Source organism: Ciconia boyciana, chromosome 1 (genome assembly GCF_034638445.1).
Source record: "Ciconia boyciana chromosome 1, ASM3463844v1, whole genome shotgun sequence".
In the NCBI taxonomy this organism is placed as follows: Eukaryota; Metazoa; Chordata; class Aves; order Ciconiiformes; family Ciconiidae; genus Ciconia; species Ciconia boyciana.
The window spans coordinates 87,013,909-87,039,713 of NC_132934.1; the positions used below are offsets into that span (position 1 = coordinate 87,013,909).

The 25,805-nt window shown below is 48.4% G+C and overlaps 2 protein-coding genes across 2 annotated transcripts; one reads left to right on the top strand and one right to left on the bottom strand.

Annotated features, from left to right (window-relative positions):
* On the top strand, positions 1–10,334 carry LOC140659653 (solute carrier family 25 member 33-like). Its single transcript, XM_072879533.1, is given in 7 exon segments — positions 1–179; positions 5,547–5,645; positions 5,647–5,721; positions 6,191–6,268; positions 6,586–6,731; positions 7,325–7,391; positions 7,955–10,334. Coding segments are annotated over 6 exon segments (474 nt in total). The 5' UTR covers positions 1–138; the 3' UTR covers positions 7,360–7,391; positions 7,955–10,334.
* On the bottom strand, positions 9,509–25,805 carry CLSTN3 (calsyntenin 3). The gene is made up of 18 exons (XM_072879527.1): positions 25,359–25,805; positions 22,570–22,692; positions 21,381–21,576; positions 20,688–20,896; positions 20,227–20,376; positions 19,379–19,564; positions 18,638–18,907; positions 18,236–18,348; positions 17,994–18,156; positions 16,835–16,891; positions 15,901–16,058; positions 15,570–15,718; positions 14,885–15,111; positions 13,030–13,200; positions 12,277–12,422; positions 12,007–12,142; positions 10,275–10,492; positions 9,509–10,190 (listed from the first exon to the last, which is right to left on the bottom strand). The coding sequence occupies exons 1-18, from the start codon at positions 25,618–25,620 to the stop codon at positions 10,020–10,022; spliced, it is 3,105 nt and encodes a 1,034-aa protein (XP_072735628.1). The 5' UTR covers positions 25,621–25,805; the 3' UTR covers positions 9,509–10,019.

Consider the following 25,805-nt stretch of genomic DNA (forward strand, 5'->3'; position numbering starts at 1 on the left):
CCGGCCAGCCACCTCCTCCGGCCGGGCACCTCCTCCGGCCGGCCGTGAGCCAATGCGCGGGGCGCCGGGCGGACCAGGCGGCGGCCCGCGGAGGTGGCGGCGGCGCGGAGCGCGGACGGGGCCGCAGAGCGTCGGGCCATGCCGGAGCACAGCACGCTGCTCCACCTGCTCGCCGGAGGGTGAGTGGCCCGCGCGGGGCGGCCCGGGCCCCGCGGCTATGGCGCTCTCTCCCCGGGGAGCTCCGGGCCCGTCCTCTGCTCCCGCCTGCTGCCAGGCCGGGGTCTCCCTCCGGCCGCCGTCTTGGCTCATCCTCGCCGAGGCCTCCCTGCGGCCTGCCCGCCCCTGAGGAGCGAGGCCTGCGGCGGCGGCCCGCACCACCGCTCCCCGCGGGCAGGCCTCGGGTTGCTGCCGCACTTTGCGCGGGGCCTGTGGGGCCGCACGTCCAGCAGCAGCTGCCAAAGAGCCGGGGGAGAGGAGACCCTGCCGTGCCCCACGCCAGGCACTGCCTGTGCCCCATAATCCTCACCCGCACTTTCTCTGCTGTGCCAGGTTCAAATGTGGGCACATTGGTATGGCACAGCCACTTAGTGCCGGGGTGAATGTCGTTTGGGAAGAAGGGGAGCCTCCCTGTGGGTCACGGGGGCCTTTGCCTGGCGTTTCATCCAGCCTGAGCTTACCGGGGATGAGGGGGCAAGGGAAGCAGGGTGCTGAACGGGGGAATGAGAGGTGCTGCAAGGTCCCTTCAGCAGAACAAATGGCAGAGCATCCTTGTCTTTCGGAGGGCAGCCAACCCTCCATGATCGCGTGACTGAGATTCCTGCGTGTCTTCTCTGGCTTTAAATAGTGCGGCTGATTCTGGTTGTCAGGTGTTTGGAGCGTGGATCCCAGCATTGCCTCTGAATTTGCAGCATGCCCTTGAGCAAGTCCCTTCTCACGTGGCGTTTCACCCTTCCTCTCTTTAAGAAATCATTTAAGTCTCAAAACAATGAGCTTTAAGTTTATGATGTCCTAAAGCAGAAGATATTGTGGTCCTCTGGACTTTGCTGAGTAACTGGAGAACTCCCTTGCCTAGACAGCCACCTAATCCCTTTCCAAATTCCACCAGCGTGTTGGAGTACGTGTGACAGTGAGGTCCGCGGTATAGCATGTGCAATAAAGCACATCATTTAATTTCTCTTAATTAGTAAATTTCCAGTTTTCTACAGCTAATGCAGTTGTTGTGCTACGTCAAGCCTTGCTTATATGTACTTGCCCTCTCTGTTCCCAGTGTTATTTTTTATATATTATTCTCTTTTATTAATTTATCCTTTGAACTATGTAGTCACTGCACCTTAGCCTTTCTTAATATATTTTTTCATACTTCTTAGCTTTCTTCTTAAGCTTTTCCTCATCCTCATTGTCCACTTTGGTTCTTGAAAAACTATGAGAGTTTGGCTAGTGGCAGGAGCGTTGCTAGTAAGAGCTTTGTCAGTCTGTATCCCGTTCTTGCCCATTAAGCAATAATCCTTGAATTACAATTAATTAAAACCCAAGACATGAATAAGACGAATAAGAAGTTCAGGTTATTGCTGCAGTATATAGTTAATATTATTGTTTTACCTAATGAAACAGATCTCATTGATGAAGGAACAGTTCACTTTATTTTCTAGTATGAGAACTGGGGACCATCAGTTGAAACTTGTGAGAGGTTTGTTCAAAACTAATGCAAGAACACAGCTCTTAACACAGCGTGCAGTTAAACTATGGGACTCCTGGCCACAGGATATTAGAGGGTAAAAGCTTTTTATGTGTCCAGAAAGCATTTTTAAAAGATTAATGAAAAAGAATGTGTTGAAGGCTATTAAATGTAATGCAACATTTCTGGCTGAAGAAATCCCTGAGCTGAAAATTTTGGGAAGCTGGGAGAGTGTTCTGAAGATGAGTATTCCTCCTACTCTTCTGTAGGTGATCTTTATTTGCCTGTGTCCGAGGCACAATCCTGGTTTAACTGCAGATTTGTCTGAGCTAGCATTGCTATTCTTAAATGAAGATCTTCAAGCCATCTCAATTTTTGGCTAGCCTAAGTAAGGGCTAAAATGTGAATTACCAGTAAACCTTGTCACCTCTGTGCATGTTCTCATACCCTTTTCAGATCATTGAAAAAAAGTTAATGGTGGTTTTTTTATCTCTCTCAACTAATCCTCTTTTTCTGCCACCTCAAAATTTCCAGTTTTCCCTTTAAAATGTGAAAGCAAGATCTAGAGGCAAGTACTGTTTTCTAAAGTAAAATTACCTGCCTTCTTCAATTTGCTCTTTTTGCCACTGCTTTGCTCTGGGAGTACATGTTGTACTGGTTGTCAACTGCTGCTCTTCATCATATTTTGCAGGAATTGCTTTTGTTCCTGCTTCTAGAGTAATGACTTCAGGGTTTTAGTTTTGTTAAACCGGTCTGTTTAAGCCCAGCATAAGGACTCTTAGTGACTGCTCAGTTCTGTGTGTTTTTTCATTATTTGCCAGTTGTTGCAGCTTTGCTCAGTATTGTGACAATCTTTGTCACCCATGGATTTTATCAAGAGTAAAATGTTACCTCCTGTCTGTTGGTGGAAAAACTGAAAAATCTTAGGTCTAGTCTAGAAGTGATTTTCCTAGACTCTTGCTGAACCACTGCTGTTTGATTTTTTTACAGACATCTAGTTTCAGGGCAGGGAAAGAGTGGGGCTGATTTTTTTTTTTTCTTTGAGATTCTGTGGTCTTATTTTAATCCATTTAGCATCTGTACTGTAGACAGAGTGCTAAGGCTCTAAGTGTGTTTTTGTGAAATATCAAGCTCGCTTTTTTGCAAAACTGAAGTATGTTACGTCTTTGTAGTTGCTTCTGTGAATCCAGCTTTTGTCTGGCAAGTTCCATTTAAAACTATATATATACCCCCCAACACTGATTAGTACAAACTGTCTTTTAAGCCTATAGTGATCTGATTCTCTAATTCTCTTCTGGCATGAATATCATGTCATACAACCGTATAACCTTAGCAGCATAAAGTATTACAAATACACTTTATTTTAGTCCTGGTAGACATTAGAACTCTTCTAGGCTAGTATATTTCCCCAGTCCCCTAACATTTCTTAAGCATTTAAATCTGTAGGTATGAAGTCTCCTCAATCAGCTATTTTTAATATCCATGGGGCCATGGGGTTTTTGTGCCTGCTGATTTTAAAATGTTTGTTCCAACTAGATTTTGTTCAATTTTGCCTTCATTAGTCTTGGACTGAAAAATAGTTCATCTCCTAGTGATGACAGTACATAATTTTCCATTTCTCCTGAAACAGAAGAATTTTGGAGATCTATGCCTTTCATACATTTTGAGCAGCTGTATCATCATATAGTGCGTGATAAGACACCATAGTTGAGATTTCTTCTGGCTTTGAACAACTGGTACGCCTTATTTCCTTAGCTTTGTTTAGTCGGCATTCTTTGCTCCCTGAAAAATCCTCCTTAGTCTCGCCGTTTAAGCCATAGTGGCTCAGAGGTCCCCCTTCACCTCGGACTCTCTTACTGCTGATTAGATGACCACCATGTTAAGGACTAACAATTTCTTTAACTCTTATTATTGCTTTTAAAATTAATCTCTATTATCTATACGTATCAGTAGCTTGAGGAACTTGAACTCAGGAAACTTTTATATATACCGGAGGCGTGGGTTCAAATTTCATATCCTGACCATGCTGAGGTAGGGACTTCTTGAAGAAATGAGATATTATGAAAACTTTATGTAAAGTTGTGCCTCCTTATGCACTGTTAGAAAAATCTTTAGGATACCAAAAATGTTGTCCTGTTGTAGTGTTTGCTCAGCTTTTAGATAAGAAGTTGAAACTGCTCTAGTCAGACTTGTTAGACATCTTGATCTGTCATCACTGTACTCAATCTTCTCCTGAACTGGAAACTACACTTCTGGTCAAGAAAACAACAGGCCTGTAAGTCTGGAGCCTCTATCAGGCAGATTAGTAGAAACTATGGTAAAGAAGGACACCTGAATGAATATGGTCTACATGGGAAGTATCAACATGGCTTTTGTAAAAGGAGGCCCTGCCTCATGTGACTCCTAGATCGCTGCGTAGGCTGTCTTGGTGTCTGTGCTTGATCAGCTTGTTCATCCAGAGAATCTGAGCCACGACATTTACTGCTTTGCTTTGTGTTGTCTTCTGAGTCTGCGCTAAGTTCTTTGGTCATGTTCCCCCTGATCCCAGGCTCCCACCACTCACCATATTTCCTGAGGGAAGTTGCTGCTGATCAACTGCTCTGCAAGTCATCACCACTGTGTAGATCTGCAAAAGGCTTGAGAAGGCAGCATGAGTGTAATGGAGTAGCATAGCTAGTTGCTGGCATCATTAGCTGCCAGATCTCCAACTCTTGGACTTCATCACAATAGGCATCCAGGCCTTCTCCCCCACCCCCCAACCTGCATGCAATAGTAAATGAAGCCCTAGGAGCAAAGGCTGTGAGAGCAATGTATGTGTGTACTGAGCTGTATGGACTTTTTCAAAATAATTCTTCAGAACTGTAGCCACTTGCTGTCCTGTACCATCATATGTAATTCTGTTGATATACTTGATTCTTCCCTGATATCTAGTAGTTCTTTGGTTGGCTTTTCTTTCTTTGGAGCAGTATGAGCTTTTTTTTAAGCCTCCATCTCTTGTGAAACAAAGCAAGTTTGGCTGTAGCATATATGAACATCTGTCTGTTCGTCAAAGTCTCTTGCGTGGCTGTTCCATGCAAATTCATCTCAAAACAGTCTTTCAGGTACTGAACGTCCTCTAGAAGAACAGAGTTGTCAGTCAAAGGATCTGAAGGGGCAGAAGCTGAGAACTGAACGTATTGTTTCTCTGGTTCTGACTTGTCCCTGGATGGCGGAAAGGGAAAAAGGGCATATGTGTCCTTTCAGCATTACTGAGGTGTGACTAGACTGATTAATGGTCATGGTTCATGAGTTCCAAAAATAGCTTCTGTCTGCTGAAGGTCAGGGTCCTGTTTCATTAAGCAAGTCAGACTGGGGGTGAGCCTGGCTGTTGGCAGAAAATACAGATCTTGCTTACAGGGCCTTGCAGATGTGGGGCTGAATGGGTTATGGGTTGAAGACACAGGCAGGCTGAAGGGTGGGAGAGTTTTGTGCTGCCCCTCTCTGAGCCAGTGCTGCTCTGGGGAGGTGTGAGGCATGGTGCCTGGTGATCTTAGCAGAAGGCATTGCAGCAAGGCTGGGCAGCAGCAATGTTTACTCTGGGAAATTCTGAATGCAAAGATCAGCAGCTTTGAGCTGAGGGACTGCTGAGTCCCTATGGACTTGGGACTGTTTGTCTCAAATACTGAGTGAGGTTTCAGAGTGAGGCTGCCAGGAGATGTCCCAAGCTAAGCTGTTACTATGTTAATCAATGTCAGAGCAGGACGTCATGTGTGACGCAGGCTGGGGGACCTAACTTCCCCTCCTAGAGGGGAGAGGTTGTGGATGAGCAGGGTCAGAATTATTGCCCTGTTCCTGCACAGGGGTCATTCTTACATATGCTGTTATGCCCTAGATGTGGTGGCACAGCTGGAGCCATCCTGACCTGTCCCCTGGAAGTGGTGAAGACATGTCTACAGTCATCCCAAGTGACACTGCGGCCTCTGTGCCTCTTAGATACAGCTGCGGGGGATGAGTGTGAGGCTGATTAACCCTGGCCCGCTGTCTCCTGGAGTGCTCAAGTTGCTGAGGTGAGTAGGGTAGGGCAGTGTGCATGTTAGCACCAGGGAGGTGAAGGTTTGGCCATCAGGTGGAGGGCGGGTGGGGGGGAGAGAGAGAGGTGGAAGTAGCATTTGAGCTGAGGCTCTGGAAACTGCAAGTGCGGTAGGAAGTTCCATCAGAGCACAGGTACATCTACTTCTCACAGCTGATTGGTGCTTTGAATTCTGAGTCTGCAAGGCAGCTTCTGGGACTGCAAGAAATTTCTCAGCTAGTGGTTTGATCAGACCCAGAGTGATGATGTCAGCAAGAATAGGAAGAAGTGACTGAAGGAGAAAGGAGAAGTGGTTGGAGAGAAAATGAGAGTAGAGCAGAAAAAGGATAACACAGGAGGTGAGGAGAGGATGCTACAAGAAGTACTGAAGAACAAAGAAGGAGGAGGAACAGGAGAGCCCCCAGCTTAGTTATTCTGCTGATCTCTCTGTTCATTTCCTTCTGTAGGGCCATCCTTGAAAAGGAAGGCATGCGATCCCTGTTCCGAGGTCTGGGTCCAAACCTTGTTGGGGTTGCTCCATCCCGGTGAGTTCTGCTCCCTGAGGATAGCTCATGCTGTACACTTTTTAAAGGACCTCTGTAACAGCTATTGCTCCACATTCTGAAAGCAGTCTGGGCCTTGTGCGCATTGTGCCACAGGACCCCTTCACACAGACACTTTCTGGACCTTCTGATCATAGCTGTAAGATAAGATGATTGCTATGAGCCTAGTATAAATGGTATCTGATATCACATTAGACAAACCTGTGCTGGGAGTAAGAAAAGTTGGAGTGAGAACCCACAGTGCTGTTTCTGCTCCTCATAGGTGAACTGTAACCTCTTCTGTATTTCTTTCCAACCAGGGCTATGTATTTTGCTGCCTGTTCTGGTGTTAAGGAGAGGCTCAGTGCTGTCCTTGTACCGGAGTCCAAGAAAGTACACATGCTATCAGCAGCGAGTGCAAGTGAGCCACCTTCTGTCTCAAATCAGAGCCAAGAGCCTTCTGTCTGTAAGTGTAAACGGGTTTCATTCCTTCCCCATTTGCTGCTCCTGTCTGTCCTGCTCGCTCTTCTGAAGTTTTCTCCCTCCACACCTGGCGCAGTGAGTTCCTTGAGTAACCAAAACATTTTCTCACTCTTTGTTCTTCTTAGGCTCATCTCTTCAAGTCATGGATCTAGTCTTTACCCCTTCAGCTGCTATCAGGAAAAGAGCTCCATTCAGCTGTGAGAGGGAGAAGGCAGTGTAATTTAGACCACTCACAGAATAATTTATCTCTATATATCCCAGTTCTCTAACAAAATCTTCCACTCTTGCAAGTTTAGCCCATTGTTTCCTGCCTCTTTGTAACACCAGGGCTTGTAGTAGGGTTATGTTGGAGGCAAAGGAGCTAATTACCACCAGACAAAGGCTGAATGGGGGAGGAGGAGAATCAGAGAGTCTGCCCTAAATGTCTCTTCTCCCACAGGAACTCAAGGTCATTCTCAAATTGCAAATGCTTGCAGCTTGCCAAGCAGAATTCAGAGAGCTGATAGATCAGCACCTCCTCACAAACTGTCAGCGTGATCCTGGTGCTCATGGCTGTCTTCCTCTTCTGTTTTCCAGGCATTACTTCTGCCACACTTACCAACCCTATCTGATTAGTGAAAACCAGGATGCAGCTGGAAGCCAGGTAAGGCAGGCTAGCAATGCAGAGCCACTCCATGTCAAATCGGGACTGGTTTTTGAGTGGGGTTGGGTGAATTGCCATCAGAACATAGGTCTTCAAGGCATGCTGGGGAAGAGTCATACAGTTGTGTTCACAACAGCATTTTAGGTCAGTGGAGCAGCATGCTGTTCTAACCCTACCTCCCCTTTACAGGGTGAAGGGTGAGATGGCCAGCAGTGCTCTTCAATGTGCCATGCACGTGTACCACACTGAAGGCCTTCGTGGATTTTACCGTGGTATCACTGCCTCCTATGCTGGAGTGTCAGAGACCATCATACACTTTGTCATTTATGAAGCACTGAAACAGCAGCTGAGAAACAGACATCATTCCCTTTCCCCACCACTCACACTTTCACCAAACAGCCATGATTTCTTTGGACTAACGGGAGCTGCTGCTGTCTCCAAAACATGTGCTTCATGCATTGCATATCCACATGGTGAGTGGGTCCACTCTCCTTGCTTCCATTCCCCTGGGAGATGCCTGTAGGATCAGTCTGCTAATACCACTTCCCTTTTTGTCTCTCCAGAGGTCATTCGAACACGGTTGTGAGAAGAAGGGTCACGGTACCGTTCCTTTATACAGTCTGCAGCTTGTAGTCCGTGAAGAGGGACCCTTGGCTTTATACCGAGGGCTCCTGGCTCACTTGATCCGCCAGATCCCAAACACAGCTATTATGATGGCTACCTATGAATTCATCATACATTTGTCCTCTCCCACCTTGTAAGCACACTGTAGCACCTGGCTGAGGTTGCTGTAGAGATACAGGGACCTCACGGTCCTAAGATTTGGTCATTTTCCATGCTCTGAGAGGTGGTGCTTTTCATCACGTATCAGAACTGGGTCAGGCATAGCATTCTCAGGACATAAGACTATTTTGTACAAAGTTTTTGGCTCAGATGTGCACAATGGAACCTTTCTGGAGAGTTGAATTATTCCAGTGCTTCAAGATGTCGGGGCACTGGCTTGCCAGCGCCTGCTGTAAGCTCCCTGTATGAAACAAGGGCATGGAACTTACTGGGAAGGAGACAAAGGAGAAAGCATAAGAGTATCTATCTTGGACAGCCTCAGCATTTTCACTTCTTTTGGAGCTGGTAACAACCATATGTGGGCACAGTTGGACGTGAAGACAGGCTAGAGCTGAGACATCCGAGAGAACTGCAGCAAGCAGAGATCTTGTGCTGAGACCTTTCATGCCCTCAGAGGGGCTCTTCCACTCTCATCTGCTGTGCTACCTTCCTGCCCTTAAGGAGGATTTCTCAACCTTGGCTATCAGCAAATGTCCTATTGCAGAACCTTCCTTTGGGTCCTTAACATGTTGAAGTCATTGTCCTGAGACATGTCAGGCAGCTGACAGCCTCTTTTTGTCTTGCACAGTCTGAATAATCAGACCAAGTAGATGAAGGGAAGAAGCACAACCTGCTATGAAGCACTACCCTAAAAACTCATGCTACTGGGCTCATAGCCATGCTTTGCCAATATCTGTTGTTTCCATCCCCTCCATTCCCAACAGAAAGAGGACACCTCCTTCCCTCTGGAGTACTGGGGCTGTTCTGCTACAAGCTGGAACCCCTGGTGTGAAAAGTACTCTTATGCTGGTAAAGAAAGAGGATCAGGTGAAAAGATGGATGAAGCCAGGGATTTGGCCTGTTTCTATTGATGATATACTAAGTGTATGGAAAGAGCCTTATGTTTTTTTCTGTAATCAAGAATTCAGTTTGCTACATGGGTTGCACTTGCCTGTGACAGGCTGGGATGCCTCCTGTTCCTCTGTGGGTTCCTAGCCCCCATGTCCTGGGGAAAGCTATATTGTATTTACAAAGAGAATTTTGACTCTTAAAAAGGGGGGGGGGGTAGGGTCAGGGGTGATGTGTTTTTCTTGTTCCAACACATAAACTAAAAAAAATGTAACCCTTCCCAGAGATAAGGCAGTAATTTCAGTAAATAATTTCAGTAAATACATGCTCCGGGCAATTTCCAGTCTCACATTAGAGGCTACACTGACTTTCTTTCCCTGTTTCTCTTTCCCAGAGAAAAACTGCAGAAGCCCTGAACATTTTATTTGAAATCCATTTATTTTAAAATCCACTTTGTTTCCTCATCCTTCTTACCATCATTCATTTAGTTTAGGAGTATCGACAATTTTACAAAGCGACACAAGCTGCAGTGTTTTTTGTGGGTGTTTTTTTTTTTGCATGAAACAAGAATAAACCTCAAATGACAACATTGAAAAAATATACAATATATATAATATCTGGGGAGGGGTTGTGAGAGACCCCACTCTGAGCCCTATGGCTGGCTCCTCCTTCTAAACTTCTGTGCTTTCCAAGCCCCTCCTTCCTCATCATAGTTTGAACTGTGCCATTGTCATGTGCAGGTGCCCTAACACCTGTTTCTAGAGAGCCAGATGGGGCATCAATAATGTGGGGAATGTCCACAATGAGAATGGCAGAAGATGAAGGAACATGGGAGGCAGAAATGACGAATGAGGGAGGAGATGTGTACACGGTGGGGGAAGGAAAAAGTTAAAAGTAAGACACCTCCTTCCAGCCACATGTTTTGGGGGGATCCATTGGACTGGTGTTTTAAAGCTCCTAGTAGCAGTGAGAGCCGTCTCTTTTGCCAATGATGTGTTGGTCATCCATGTCATTGCTGTCCGGGGAGTCGGGTGTCTCCGAGTCAGTGCTGTCGTCTTCATCCTCCATGCCCTCACTAGCTCTGCCCTCGCCGCTTTCTGCTGCCCTCTCCTGGCAGCTCTGGTAGGACTGGAGAGGTGAGACATGGGGTAAGGGGAAGGATCTGGCAACCCAGCTGCCCACCCAACCCCAGCCACTGTGGCTGCTCCTCACCTCCATGGGGTTCACTATGATGGTGAGGGCTGAGTCATCCCAGAACATGTCGCTCTCTTTGCTTCCGGTGCTTGTGTGCCCTCCTTCAGCAGCCCCAGGGACCTCTTGCCCCACTCCCTGACGGTGCAGGGAGTGGATGCGCAGGATGCCAAGGATTACCATAAGTGCCAGGAAGCCCACACACACCACAATGATGACAGTGGCAGCACTGGGGACCACTTTGGAGAAAGAAAATGAGAAGGCATGGTTAGAGTCTGTCACAGAAACATGTATTTCCAACCTGACCTGCAGGAACTGGGGTTCCTGGGCAGAGCTTGGGTTTTTGGTCTAGGCAGGAACATGTCCTGACTTTTCTGCTGCCCTGGGCACAGGCAGTTCCTGCCTTCAACTGCTGTATCTTCACTTGAGGCCTGTACAGTTTGCCAGGATGCCGAGGTCCAGGTGTCCTCTGATCTTGGCCCAGCCTGTAGACTGCACACCTTCATCTACAGAAGTCAGTGGAATATGTTGCACAGCAGCGATTTGTATCCTTCCCTTGGGAGGGAAAGTGTGCTGGGAAGAGCCTCTAAAGGCATGAGGATGATTTTCAGAGGGTGTGATTTCTATGCAAGCAGTAGAGAAAGAAGGAAGCCAAAAGAAGTCTGCTTTGCACATGGGGCAGATGTGAGGGCTATGATGGCCTTCTAATTAGTGCCATGGTCAAAGCCCAGCTTCTCCGCAGGAGAAAACTTGAAATTCATCTAAGACCCTTAGCCAAACTCCGACCTCTTTGTTCTAGGCCTGTAGGCCAAGCCTTGACTCCCCAGGTAATCTCCTTCCCTGCAAAATCTATCCAGGCCCTCTGTGCATTTGTTCCGGGTGGTTCTGTACAGCAGGGACAACTTTTCCTTTTCTGCTGCGATCAGGCAGAGCTGGGGAAGGGAGTGGCAAAGGCTGGGTTTTGGTGCTCTCCCAGCGTGTACGTAGGCTGTCACCACAGTGGCTCAGTGCCGGCTGGGATCAGCTGCTGCAGGAAGCTGCAGCAAAAGCTAGCACCACAGGTGCTTTCCATGTTCCCTACAACAGGGGGCCAAAAACCAACGCAGGGTCCTCTGTAACAGTCCTAGAGCTTTCACAGCCTAGGAGAAGCCAATTAGACTGTGGTCATGCTTGTGGCACAGGGCTGCCAGGGCAAACCAACAAATCTAATCTCTAGTCTAGCTTTCAGGCTTCTCTCCTCTGTTTTGGGGGCAAGAATCCTCCTCTTGTCTGTGTGGTGCTGTCTCCTATATTTTTGTGCCTTGCTGATCACCACCTAGTCCCATGTCTTTCTTTTTAGAGCAGTAGCAGTCTTGATTCTCTTGTTTCTCTCCTGCTGTTGAAGCTTCTTTCTGAAATTACATTACTCAAGCCCACATAGCACCTTTGCAAGGTGCACGAATGAAATCATACCAGTTTACGGTTGTTCTTTTTTAGACATTCGCAGGTGTAGGTTTCAGACTGCTTCTACATCAAGAAAACAACACACCAAAAGAGGAGGATTGTTGCACCAAGCTCTAAAACACAATTCGATGCAGACTGCAGTTCATTTGCTAATGAAGAGTGGGACATGACAGTATAATAAGAACTCGATAACATGGGTATAGGGAGCCTGAAAGGAATCCTCTGCTATAGGTTCTACCAGGATATCAGAAAATCAGCATCCTGATTTTCCTGACCTAAAGGAATAAAACCAAAAGATAGTGTTACGTACTTGGGTTGTTATGGGTGCTTGCCAAGCTGTGCCCAGATAGTTCTGGGGGTAAATGATGGCCTCGGTGCATGAACTGCTGGGAACTCAGAATATGGTTAGGATGAGCAGCTTGGTTCATGTTGTGGAGGACATTCACCTACAGAAAGACCAGAGTGAGAGAGACTCAGCCCTGTGTTCATCACAATGCATTCTACATTGTGTGCGTTCGCATCCACCATGTCCTCTCCATGCATGCACAAGCACCTATATGTGCATGTATTGATCTTGTACCTCAACAGTAAACTCATTGCTGGAGTAGCGTCCATTCATCTCAGTGCAGGACAGGTGAAACTTTCTTTCATAAAGAGCAGCGCCATGGTTGATGTGGTATGAGACCTGGCGTAGTATCTCCTCATAGACTGCAATGCTCTCCACACCTGAGACAAGAAGACAGAATTGGTGTGGAATGAGGAAGCTCCTGCTTCAAAGTCATCTGGCATCATAACGCTGTAGCAACTAGGAGCTACAGAAGAATCCCAGGCAATGCTGGATTGATTAATTTTGGGAAGGGAGCAGAGCTGGAGCTGGCTGCAAAGGACCTGATGAAATCCCTGCTTGCATTGCTAAAACACATGGAAGGGAAGGAATAATCAACAGCAACAGCCCTGTTAAGTTCTGGAGAGTACAATAGTGTTGCACCAGTCCACAAGCTGTGGGATGTGGTGTCCCCTGGTCATGTCACGCAAAATGCTGCTGGCATCTGAGAACACCAAACCCCAAGGGCAATGGGAGTAAGTCAGGAGGAGTGACGGAAGCCTGGGTCAGAGCTCAGACACCATGCTGTGTGCTGGAGGAGGAGCCACCTCCCCAAGGAGATGGCCTGGGACTTCCAAAAGGCAGGAGTTCAACAAATGGTTACATCTCAGAGTCACACAAAGTACACCAACACATCTCTAACATCACGTTAAGTGCTTCTCCCAGCGATGCCTGACAGGCAGTGAGAGAGGCGTAATTAGACAGCTGTGGCAAAGGAGAAGGACATACCTGTGATGGTCAGGTAGGCAGAGGTGTTAACAAGCTCAAGGCCCCGCTGCTGCAGCAGTGCCCCATCCAGGAGCAGATACTCCCTCTCTGGGTCCAAGTCATCTCCTACTAATGAGATCTCGCAGCCATCCAGGTTATGCACAATTTCATCTGACATCCGTGTGTCTGTCACTGAGATGCAAACAGAAAGAAGACAGGGCCAGAAAGCCAGCCAGCCATCAGTGAAGGCAGGAGTTCCTCAGAGTGGTACCCACTTACTTAAAAGTGCTCACATTGTACGTAATAACTTCTCTTTCTCTGGCTAGTACTGACCTTGAGTAAAATCACTGTCAGTCTAATTACTTGTTGGAGGAGTCCCCCTGGTTCTAATGACATTATTTATGTACATAATAAAGTCACTTTATTTTGGAACAACATACTATTATCGGACTGGTTCATGATAACACGTCTTGGCTGTAAGGACTCTGTTGACAATGACAATGTGCAGATTAGGAACAACTCTTATCACACATTCCCAGACCCTGAGTGCTTTTGAAAGCCTTCCCGTCTCATGACTGCTGGTTACCATGGTTGAGGTCTTACCTTCTTTAAAATGGCAACCACATTCAATGACTAACTGCTTTCAGCAGGGCTAAGACCAACCTGCTCTAAGTCAAGAAACTCATCATTGTACAAGGAAAGGCAAAGCTGCTAAACAGAAAACTATGAGAAAAAAATCCTGTGCTGGTTTTGGCAGGGATAGAGTTAATTTTCTTTATAGTAGCTAGTATGGGGCTACGGTTTTGATTTGTGCTGAAAACAGTGTTGATAACATACTGATGTTTTAGTTGTTGCTAAGTAATGTTTGCACTAGTCAAGGACTTTTCAGCTTCCCATGCTCTGCCAGGCGCACGGGAAGTTGGGAGGGGGCACAGCCAAGATAGTTGATCCAAACTGGCCAAAGGGCTATTCCATACCATATGACGTTATGCTCAGTATATAAAGCTGGGGAAGAAGAAGGAAGGGGGGACATTCAGAGTGATGGTGTTTGTCTTCCCAAGTAACCGTTATGCATGATGGAGCCCTGCTTTCCTGGAGATGGCTGAACACCTGCCTGCCCATGGGAAGTGGTGAATGAATTCCTTGCTTTGCTTTGCTTATGTGCACAGCTTTTGCTTTACCTATTAAACTGTCTTTATCTCAACCCACGAGTTTTCTCACTTCTACTCTTCTGATTCTCTCCCCCATCCCACCGGGGGGGAGTGAGCAAGCGGCTGTGTGGTGCTTAGTTGCCAGCTGGGGTAAAACCATGACAAATCCCATTACCAGAAAAGATACGAAAGAAGTGAAAGGACACGTGGAGCACAGAGTGCAGAGAAGTAATCTGAGGATGATGGAGAGAAACTGAGGGATGAGATATTATAGGGTGTGAGGAAACTGACTGGGGAATTCACAGGAATAAGTGATGCAGGAAGAGACAGGAGGGGGCAAGAAATAAGGAAAGCAGGAGAGAAGGAAGCAGGAGGAGACTGGGTAAGTGCAGGAGTGGAGAGGGTAACAGACAGGACATCCATCCAGCGCTGGATTCAACAAAGGGAAATGTAGGTAAAATGTAAAAGGGATTAGGAATGAGCAGCCTGGGAAAGAAGGAGGAGAGAGGGAGGCAAAGGAACTGGGTGGACAGAAAAAGTACAGGGAGGAGCAGAAAGGGATAAGAACCAATTAGCCTACATATTGACAGCCAATGTGCCTTGCTTCTATATTTGTAAACTCTCCTATTTTGGGTGTAATGAGGGGCTCTACTTCCTCTGCAGGACAGCAACACTTGCAGGTCTTTCTAGTTTGTTTCTTATACCTCGCCCTGTACTCTACTTACCGGTACCATGCCAATTCTCATCCTTCTTGGCCTCCACCTGGTGAGAAATAGAGCAGGTGATCTGGAGGTTGGGGAACAGGGGGACCCCATCAGGACCCTCAAAGTCTGATGCAGGATGAGCAAAGTGGCCATTGCCACTCAACAGGATCTGGGGGGCATCAGGCTGTAGCACCACAACATAACCTTCTACATCAGGAATGGAGACACAGGACTCTTCACTGAAACACCTGAAGGAGAGAAGTAGAAAGCATCAGTTGGCCCAAGCTTCCACCAGCAACATTGTAAAAGAACACCTCCTGCCAATTATTGCCAGTGAAGAGAATATCCTTTTTCTGGTAGTCTTCCTACAGCTTCCCTGTAGCCTGCTGTGCAAGGTGTGGTAGGAATGACATCACTGGGTTTCCAGTGACTTGGCCACATCCACACACCATGGAGAAAATTAAAACCAGCCCACATGCCTAGAACACCATGAGTGAAGGCAGAAGTTCTGCTATCTGCATAGACCGCAGTATTACAGTATCCATTTGGATATTGGATACTTTAATATTTTATTTTCAGGAAGACTCCTACCCATTTCGAGACCATCAATTAGAATTAAAATACAAGGTGAGAGAGCATGTTTTTATTCAAAAGAGAGGTAATCCTCCTGCTGAACTTAGCTGGAGGTGCTGCTTTGTCCACTCACTTGACAGTAGTGGTGAGCCTGAGTGGCCGGACTCCAGGGGTAGCAAAGCGCAGGGAATTCATGTAAGCCACATGCTGGATTGCATGGTTGAAGGTTTCCACATCATCACCCTCCAAAGTGAGCAGGGACTGAGAGGGGTTCACATGAACCTACAGGTGTAAGAGAAGAAAATACTCAGGATTCCTTGGCAAATGCCAAGAGTCTAGGCTAAGAGAGACACAAAGGAGAAAGGTGGGGAGTTGTCTGAGGTAGGAGAGCAGGCAACATCCTGGGAAGCAAGGCTGGGGAGGAGAGTGGAGAAGACCCATGCAAGCTGGGCAGATGGGCATACCTTCATCCCTTTGCCCAGACTGTCGAAGTCACTGTAATCAAGCCCCTCACGGCAGGCATACAGGCATTCAATAACCTCCCGGCTCTCCAAGCTACCAGGGCGCACAGTGAAGCCAGCCAAGTAACCATGGAAGTAGTGGTGTATCGACAGAGGATCTCCTGAGGGAAACATGGGAGGTGGAGGGTGTGAGAGACATGGCAAGGAAGAAAGCAAAGACAACAAAAGCAACAGTGTGAGGGACATACAGATGTTAAGGGAGGTAGAGAGAGACAGAGGGGTGCATGGGGCATGGAAAAGCAAAGACAACAAAAGCAACAGTGTGAGGGACATACAGATGTTAAGGGAGGCAGAGCGAGACAGAGGAGTGCACAGGACATGGAAAAGCAAAGACAACAAGAACACAGGGGAAGCTGAAGTAAGGAGATTACAATTTTTTTAATTCCAGATGGGGAAAAGTGAGAAAAACAGACCAACAGAAAGACTAGGGCAGTGAACGGTGGGTAGCATAGAGAAGTTTCTGCCAAACTGCTGAATGCCAGATGGAAACAATTTCTTGTCCCCTTCTCACTCTGCTTCCTGTGAGGGCTTTTAAAATAAACTATACGTTCCATAGATAGGGATGAGGTGACATCTCCTGATGTCTCTAATGGCTATTGTGTTCTTCAGAGACCAACTTTAATGATCAGGCATGAGGACTCCACATGAAAAACATACTCCATCTCTCAAAGCAGGCTGTAGTCCTCGTATCAGCCTTTTCATGCTCCACGGATATCAAGGTATCAAGGACCAATCTGCCAAATAAGCATTTTCCTCCCAGGATGGTGGGAGGTTGCAGGACAGGATCGGGGGAGCTGTAGGAGGAAGGCACCATGCAACAAGTGATAGTCATGCACAGTGAAGAGGGGAAGAGAACCATCTTCTTTCTTTTCCCTACCTTGTACAGCATCAGTGGAGTTCTCATTTCCTTTGATTTTCTCTTTGTTTTTCTCCTCTGCAAAAGGAGAACATTCAGACAAGCAATAAGGCATTGGAAGAGGTTAGTTACAGAGTCAGGCAAGTATCTATACAAGTGCCTGTATTGGCCAGTCCAAAAGAACAGCTCTGGAGTCACGTGCCAAGCAGTGCACCCTTCAACCCTAGAGACAGCACATCACAGATGAAAGAGGACAGAGTCCCTCTCATGAAGGGGATGGTGAGGCTGTAGGATGAGTAACTGATACAAGGGAGAAAGTATAGGGGTTTTTTTCTCCTTTCCCAATGATACCTATTTTGGGAATTAATTGATTCCCATTTATGGAACATGGTCCTAGCCATGTTCGCAACAAGCCATGTTCTCAACATCCCTTTGAAACTCAGATGGTTCCAGGAGGGTGTCCCAAGCTGATTAATATTTGTGGGTTGCAAAAGGCTAATTGAGAGCACAGAGCTGTGGGAAGATCCCCGACCCGGAAGAAGCAGTACTTCAGTAAAGATTTGATTTTGCTAGAAATTTCTGCTGGAGTAAAGGTAAGCAGCAGGCAAATTCCTTTAGTTCTGTCCTGCTTCAGTCTTGCAGGAGAACTGAAAGACCTGGGAAATGCAGCCTTACATCTCCACAGAAAGGGTTTTAATCTGGTAGTGGCTTAACTATGTTCCTAACCTGATCTTTGTCCTCCAACTCCATTCTCTACAGAATGATTTGTGACTTCTACATGTAGACCCTCAAGACACAGAGATCCCCATCAATACAACCAGCAGCACACCAGCAGTACTGCCTGCTCTCTGGTGAAAAGCTTTGATAGAAACTCCAACACCCGAATAAGGTACAGAGTTTCAACTCTCCTCTGCCTGAAAGCTGGTTATCCATCGCATATTCTACTGCTGTTGTCCATGAAGCTGCCAATGACACTTGTCCCTGAGCTATTATTACTGTGGCCTGCTGGCTTGGTCCGGAAGGAAGGAAGGAGCCACGTTGACTTTGGTGCCAAGGAAGCAAGATGGCTGCAATATGGTTTTCATCATTTAGTATTGGGTGGTGTTTCTTTCACCTCTTCTGGCTCTCCCTCCCTTGTTTCCCATATGGGAAAAGCATGGTTCAGGGAGTGGGCACTCACCGGTCCAGCAGGCTCCAATCATGAGCGAGGGTTCCTGCCGTGGGGGGTGAATGAGGCCATTGTCATGGATGAGAGCAGGGTCATAAGAGACACCATCCACATAGAGTGTGACAGTGGGGAACTCCAGGTTGAGGGCATAATGATGCCACTCATCATCGCAGACCTATGGCAGACAGCAGAGGAAGGGATCAGCAAAGGGCAGAAGGAGAAGGGACATGGGGAAGAGGCAAATGCTTCCTCACCTGCTCAAGCTTCCAGAGGAATTTCACAGGCCTTGCTCTTTCCAGCAGTGGCCAGTAGAGGAAAGCAATCCGGCAGCCGTGCACAGCCAGAGAGTAATGCGAGTAGCCATCCTCTGCCAGGGACAAGCACGGGGAGTTACGTGTCACCCTTCAGAGCAGTCTCACTAGCCAGAGCCCAGAAGCACACGCTAGCCTGCACAACTGGCACTCAGCACCGCATGCTCACAGCGAGCTTGACTGCTCTCAGAAAAAGTGACACCTGAAGAAGCTGTGTTCCTAAGGAGGGACCCCTGCCCAGGTCCCACTCTGGAACACAAGAGATTTCGCCCTGCAGGGACAATCCCTTCTAACAAGTTAGAGGCAGTAGGCAGAAGTGTCACCACCCCAGGAAAAGTGTCTCACCGCTCTGCACTGTACTGCAGATCACCGTCTCCTCTTCCCGCCTGCCTTTGACAGGCACCACGGCATGTTTCATCCATACGGACAGGGTGAAGTGGTCACTCAGCCCCTCGTGGGCATTCAGCCCATTTACCACAGGCACCTGGGCAGCCTGGCTGCCATTGAACCAGTAAATGAGGCTGCTGTCCTGGCTGTAGTGCACCGAGAGCTGCGCGGTCCAGTTCGCTGTGGGGCTAGGCACCGGCAGCAGGTCAATCTCTCCTGAGGCAGCACCTACCGAGAAGGGAAGGAGTCAGAAATGTCAGCACAGGAGAATAAGGAGTCTGAGAACTGGGGAACAGATGAAGAGGGTGCTAGAGGGCTCGTTGTAACGTCCCAGAGCAGAGGGAGACGAGGAGTTGCCTATAGGCCTTCTCCGGTCTGGAGAAGGATGGTGACTTTTCCATCTGTGCTGAGGGAAGTCCCACAGACTCTGCATACTGGGGCAATGCACAGAAACCTCTGGCTTCCCAGCAAGGAAAGCATGGGAAGCCCCTTGTAAACACAGGCAGGGTGCCCACTGCCCCTCAATGCAGCATGTGAGCTAGGTGTCCTCCCAGCCCCACTGACCACAGCAGATGTGAGGAATGTGTCCCCCAGCGTCTCTGCTGTGTGAGGAACAGAGCTACCACTGTGAACCCCTCCAGCGGAAGGGGCAGGGTGCTGTGCCACAGCTGCCCTCAGCCCAGGAAAGAATCAATTCACCACAGAGTTTGCGTAGTGACTTCTCGGAGTAGTTATCCCGGTCACAGCCCTTGGCCACATGGCTTGTCTGCAGCTCCACCGTGGCCTGGATGTTCCACAGGGGCTCATCGCAGGTCTCCAGGTGAATGCTGGGGAAGAGCGCGAGGCTGCCTGCACCTGGGGTGTACTCAATCCTCTTGTTCCAGCCTAATGAAGAAGAGTGAAAGAGAGGGGTTAGGTCCTGCCAAGGACCCAAGGCCAGAACATTTGGCACACACACAAGTGGCATCTATGGACTAGCCCAGAAACAGAGATTTTTGGCCCTTTCCATGTTGAAAAGACAACTTTATGCAGCTGGCATCAGTGCAAGGGAAGATTTCCTAGAAGCACAGAGTCCAAATTCTCATTTTCTACAGCTAGTACCAGTGTAGCATCACGCCTTGGATTGTCAACCTCTCTTATCAGGCAGAGCAGATATTTAGCTGTGTTCATTTCCCCTTAATTCTATTGACTAAGGTGAACCTGTAGGCATACAACAGCTGTGGAGAAGCCAAATATCCTCAAGATGAGCAGCCCCAAAAACTATCTACATTGAATACAGTGTATTGCATGTATCAAATAAATAGCAGTTCACAGTAATCCAAGGAATGATTTTCCAGTGTTAGAATTGCCTTTCACTGGCTTTGCAACAGACTTTGATGTCTGTTGCATCCCCTTAGATGGGACTGATGAGTTGGTGCCAGAACTGAACCACATATATGGGCATACAAATTTGTATGTGTATATACGAACATTTGCAATGAGTAGGACTTGAGTAGTAGTTCAGCAAAAGGAAAGGGAAGACATAGCTGTGTTTGGAGGTTTCGTACCCTGCCAGCTGGGCTTGCAGGTGGGTTTCACCTGGATTTCCACTTCAGCATCATCAGAAGCCCGCTTCTTTCCACAGTCATAGGCTGTCACTGTGAATTTGTAGAGATGATCTCCGCTGTACTGCAGCTTCTCCGTGTTCTCGATGTTCCCTGGTTAGCAAAACAAAGAGATCAAGGGAGAGGAAAGACAGTCTCTTCAAAGATGTTCCTTCTAGAAATCACTCTTATTTTTGATCAACTACAAAAACAACCAAAAAGGGGTTGAGTTCCCCTCCCCAGGAGCACTCTGTAACAAGCTATAGCATCCCACAAAATGGCTGCTGCATCTCTGCACCAGGAGAAATAGATCAGCAGTGCTAGAAAATTCATATAGCACAGCTCTGCCAGCAAATGGGACTGGCAGAGAGGTAGCAAAGCAGGAAACAGGGAGTGATGTGCTCATGGTAGGTGCAGATTCTTACCATCATTGTCAATCAGAAAGGGAATATTGGGGGTCAGGATCTCATAGTAGCAGATCTGGCTGTACTGTGGTGAGCAGTCTCCATCAATGGCCTCCACACGCAAGATGCGGTCATACAGCTTTCCCTCAGTCACTGCCACACGATACAACTTTTCCACAAAGACAGGAGCAAACTCATTCACATCATTTACTCGAACGTGCACTGTGGCCCTGATGCAGAGAGACATCAATAAGAACTGATCGGCTGATTAGGAGCCATACACCACCTAAATTTCAGTGTAAGTCACTCCCCTAAAGTGCACCAGTCTATTTCCAGCCATCAAAAGCAAGGACAAGGAAAGAGACCTTGGTTTCAAAACAGCAATGTTGGCACGCAGGAGCTTGGACAATGGTTTCCCACCCCAGAGAAAGAACAAAAGGAGTGATAATGTAATCTGGACGTCCTGCCTATATGCAAAAACATAAAACACCACCCTTAGACACAACTGTCAAGCAGCCCTCATTTCTAGTGTATTCACTCATGTGACTCAGTGAGTGAACATTTCTCCTTGGGTCTTATTGACATGTTAAGTTACAGTATCAAGGCTAGAGAAAAATACTTCTGTCTAAAGGAAGCATTCCCACAGCAATTTTCATTTGCATTTCTGTGACAGATCACATTTTGTAACATGCAGCAATGACTGCATGGACTTACTTGTGTGATTTCTTGGTATTTGCTCCATCAGGTCCCTCTCCACAGTCATAAGCCTGGATGGTGAATGTGTGCTCCTTATGTGCTTCACAATCCACTGGTTCCTTGGCCCGGATTAGCCCCTCACCTGTAGCTTTGTCCAGGATCACAGCTTCAAAAGGTACCCCTGCCCCATGGATCCTGAAGCCACAGATTTCACCTGGTACCCACAAAGGCAGAGAGGAAGGGGAGAAAGTAAAGGATTGAGGAGAGCGCATTATGCCCCCTTGCTTCCCTCTCCCATATTTTCTTCCTTTCTAACTTACTTTATTTCTAACTTACTTCCTTTCTAACTTACTTCCTTTCTCCCTCATTATCACCTCTCATTTCGAGAAATTTTTGATTCCCTAGGAGTTCCTCCTGTCATCTCTTACAGCCATTGATGGTGTAGATTGCCCTCTACTGGAGACTACTTCCCACGGCAAGGAGTCTTGACCAGCATCAAGAAAGATTAGGGGTTACAAGGCTCAAGCTAGATTTATTAGTGCTACACAGCCACAGTACTGAGGGAGCACCTTATTTCTCCTCTGCATCCCGCAGGGAGGCAAAACAGGCCATATATTGCAGACAGACAGCCAAAGCATGAAGATCCATGATGTCTTATCCACCCACACATGCAGGATGTGCACAGCACTGCAGGGAACTGGAGATAGGGTCACCTAAATCCTAAAGTTCAGCTCACAGGCACCACTTTTCCTCTCCCAAAGCTGAGGGAGGATGCGTGAGGAAGCTCCAGCCATAGCCTAAGCAAGCATCAGGAATACAACCCTCGTAAAGCCTCATCTGTAGTTTTAGGGATTTGTGCTTACTGTGAGGGGATGTAGCACTGCCAATGAAGTGTGCCCTACCAGCATTCTCCAGTGCTCACAGACACAGAGCTGTGCATGTGATCTTTGGAAACAGCAGAACTGCGTCAAAAAGTAGCTCCACTCTCAATTTCTCTCCCTAAGGGGAACAGCTCACAGCATCCTAAATCAAGCTGTGCCCAAATTGCCCCCAGACTTCACTGGGGACCTCCTCCAGAAGAAGGTTTGGAGGTGATCGTTTCCTGTAGAGAGCTAGAATCCAGCACAGGGATGAATGTCACCCTGTCTCTGCCTCTTCATAAGTCTCTCCCTGCCTCCCACCCTTCCCAGAGCTGTTACCCACCTACCTGCATAGCGCAGTGGAGCATCTTTGTCCAGTGCAAATAGCGGTGGGTTGAGCAGGACTGTGTTGTCATTCTCCATGATGATACCCTGATACTCAGCTTCAATCCAGGGTTTGTGCTTGTTTGCTGAGGTGGATTTGGGGTAAGGGATGGAGCACAGGAATGTATTAGCCACCAATGACAGATTCAGGAGGAAAAGAGTAGAATATAATCCAGTGGCAGGTAACAACCACCCCTCCCCACCTTCTTCTCTGGAAATAAAGAAGCCTAAAATAGGCTGGGAGGAAGAAATTATCTTTCTTTAGTTCTACTCTACATGGCTCTTGGGAGACCTCGTCAGAAACAATGTGTTCCTTCTCGCCTCCTCATTACTATCTTATTAGAAATATGTGGAGAGGCATCTGGGTGCCCAGGAAAGCTGGAGCGGTTAAAAAAAATGAAATCAAGAGGTATAAGCAGCCTGATTCTGGAGACAGATTCCAAATGCTAAATCCTTTAGCTCACTGAAGCCATAATTAAAGGATCCAGGATACATCTTCCCTTGGGGTGCCCTCAGGGGACAAGTCTTGCATGCAGCCATTACCACTTATGCCTCGCATCCTCTGGACTAAGGCCCAGGATCTACACACACGTACCCAAGTACACTTTCAGTCAGTCATCCTACACATATAAAAACCTACTCTGAGAGTCCCTTGCTCCTTCCTTCCCCACTCCATGGTGAGCACCATATTCCCTTGGCCCCTTCTTGCTAATCCCATTGGCTGGAGCCCAGCCAGGCTTGGCATGGAGGCAGCAGCCAGCAGGAGGCTCTGAAAAATGTCACAGGCCCAGAAATAGCAAATTAATCTTTATCACAGAGGCTCCGGGGCAGGGAAAGGGAGAAATAAAGGGGGGGGGGGGGGAGGAGGAAGGAGGAGGAAAGGAGGAGAGAGAATAAAAATCATTACAAATTAAAAACCCCTCCCCCATGCCCACTCCCTGCCAAATGGGCCTCAGAGATTATATTACATGGCCTAGTTACAACCCCCCTTCCCAGATAATCCCCCACTCTCCCACCCCCTGGCGACCAAGATTTATTGCAACCGAGCAATACTTTGAGCACAGCATGGCTCAGAGCTGGTGGGGAGTAGGATACAGAGCCTTTCCCTCAAGGGCACTACTTCCAATATGTGAATTCATTCTCTGCAGTACAGTATCCTCTGAAACCATACCGGCATTGCGTGATGTTGACTCAAAAGGGACAGTATCCCTTACAACCAAGCACTTCTGCAAATCAGGGCCAGCGGATGCTGCCAGAGCCGGGTGGTGGGCTGGCAGACAGGGCGACAGGTCAGAGTGGGGATGTACCAGCATGGCAGCGCGGGCAGACCCAGCCTCATGTAGCAGCGAAGAGCGTGGGTTGGCATTTCTCCCTCACCGTATTGATTAAGATTATAAAGCATTGTGTAGGAAATCCAGAGAAACATCCATCCCACTCAGTATGCAGGTGGAATCCTTCCTGTATGCAAGTGTCCACGTTTCACCTCAACCCTCCATCGCCCCCACCAGATTCCACTCTGCGATGGCTCTAGTCCATGTGCCACACCACTGAGGTGGGAATCCATAGCTACAAATGCCAAATATGCCCTGTTGCTGGGGTAACAAGCTGGTGGTAGAGAGATAATCCTTTGCTGCATCTACCTGCAACTTGGGAATCACCGATCTGATTTATCGGGAAATGAGTTACTGGAGATTAGAAAAATATTTTGGGAATATTTTTAGGATAGACTCCTACCGGCTTCAAGAAAGCTCCTGTAAATCTAAAATAATTTGCAAAAGGCGGGGAGATGTTTCAGAGTGTAAATTCACAAAGGAGAGAGAAAATCCAGAGCATAAGGGGCCTTGCCTCACCACTGGGCCCCTTGGCACCAGAGCAGTACAAATAAATGCCCCTGCCAACGTCAGCATACACAGAGCTCTGCGTTGCACCCACCCTGTAGCCCTACTGCTTCCGAAGCAGAGAAAGCACCCTAAGGTGTCACATTCCCTGATGACCCCTGAGTCCCTCGCATGTTTTCAGATTCTCCCACCCTGTCAGATTACTGACGCACTGACTCCCCTGGGATGAATTTCTTGTGCCTGTGTCTACAGATCTAGAAACCTACATCTTTCTGCATCGCTCTACGTGTTCACAGAACATCTGCATTCAGAATGTTACAGCTGTAGCATTAGAGGGTTTTTTACACATTTAGCACATAAAATACTGTTTTATATTAGCAACCTGCATAGTTAACACATAACTGTACAATAATTCCTATTGACAGATTGCAGATGGATGAACTAGAATTGGAAGATGGAGATAGGCGATGTGTTTCAGCGACCACAGGGGTCTGTGGAGAAGCAACACATTCTCTCTCAGCACACTAAGGAAGGGAAGGAAAGCTAAATCCACACAGCGATAACTGAAACAAAAGCAAGACAAGTCGGTGGAAAAGGGGAAAACGCGAGGGGAACGCTAGAAGGATAGGAAAGAATGGAGAAAAAAGCAGTGGTAGGAGACAGATGGAGAAAGTACGGAGAGGAGATGGGATGCGGGCTCCCGAAGGGGCAAAGAAAGCCGGAGCCGCCGGGGACCGCGGAGATTCCCCGACAAAAACATGCCAGACGAAGGCGGTGGGCAGCGCGGAGTCGCACCGCCAGCGCGGGGCGGATGGATGAGCCGCGGCCAACGTGCCCTTCAGCCCCGCCAGGGTCCCAGCGGAGCGCCGAGCCGCCGCCGCCCGGGACCGTGTCCGCGGCGCTCCGCCGCTCACCTTTGTTGGAGGCGCCGCCGGGCAGCGCGGCGCACAGGCAGAGGAGAGGGAGAAGGACGGCGGCGCGGGGCCGAGGGTCGCCCATGGCGGCGGCGGGTCCCGGCCCGCCCGGGGCTGCTGGACAGCGGCGGGCGCGGCCCTGCCCGGCCCGGCCCACGCCCTCGCTCCCGCGGCGGCAGCGGCGGCGGCGCGCAGGGACGGCGCGGCACCTCCGCGAACCCCGCTCCGCTCCACGCCCGGCCCCGCCCCGCCACTGCAGCATGACGTCACGGGCGCGGCGGGGGCCGGTGGGGGTCGGCAGCCAATGCGAGGGGCCGCCGCGCCAGGTGCTGTGGGGGGGCGCGGGGGCGCGGCGCGGTGCGGGGGAGCCGCTGTTTTCCTTCTCACTGCAATCCGGGCAGGGCACGGAGAGGGGCCAGGGCTCGGGGCGCCTGGCCGTGGCGGGCG

What these genes read in the sequence shown, in the direction of transcription:
- CLSTN3 (XM_072879527.1), bottom strand. Translation starts at nt 25,620, where the DNA reads ATGCTGCAGTGGCGGGGCGGGGCCGGGCGTGGAGCGGAGCGGGGTTCG. An exon ending in TGCTCCACTGCGCTATGCAG is followed by an intron (nt 21,577 to 22,569) that starts GTAGGTGGGTAA and finishes TGTGGGTACCAG; the next exon opens with GTGAAATCTGTGGCTTCAGG. An exon ending in TCCTCTGGAAGCTTGAGCAG is followed by an intron (nt 18,157 to 18,235) that starts GTGAGGAAGCAT and finishes TGTCTGCCATAG; the next exon opens with GTCTGCGATGATGAGTGGCA.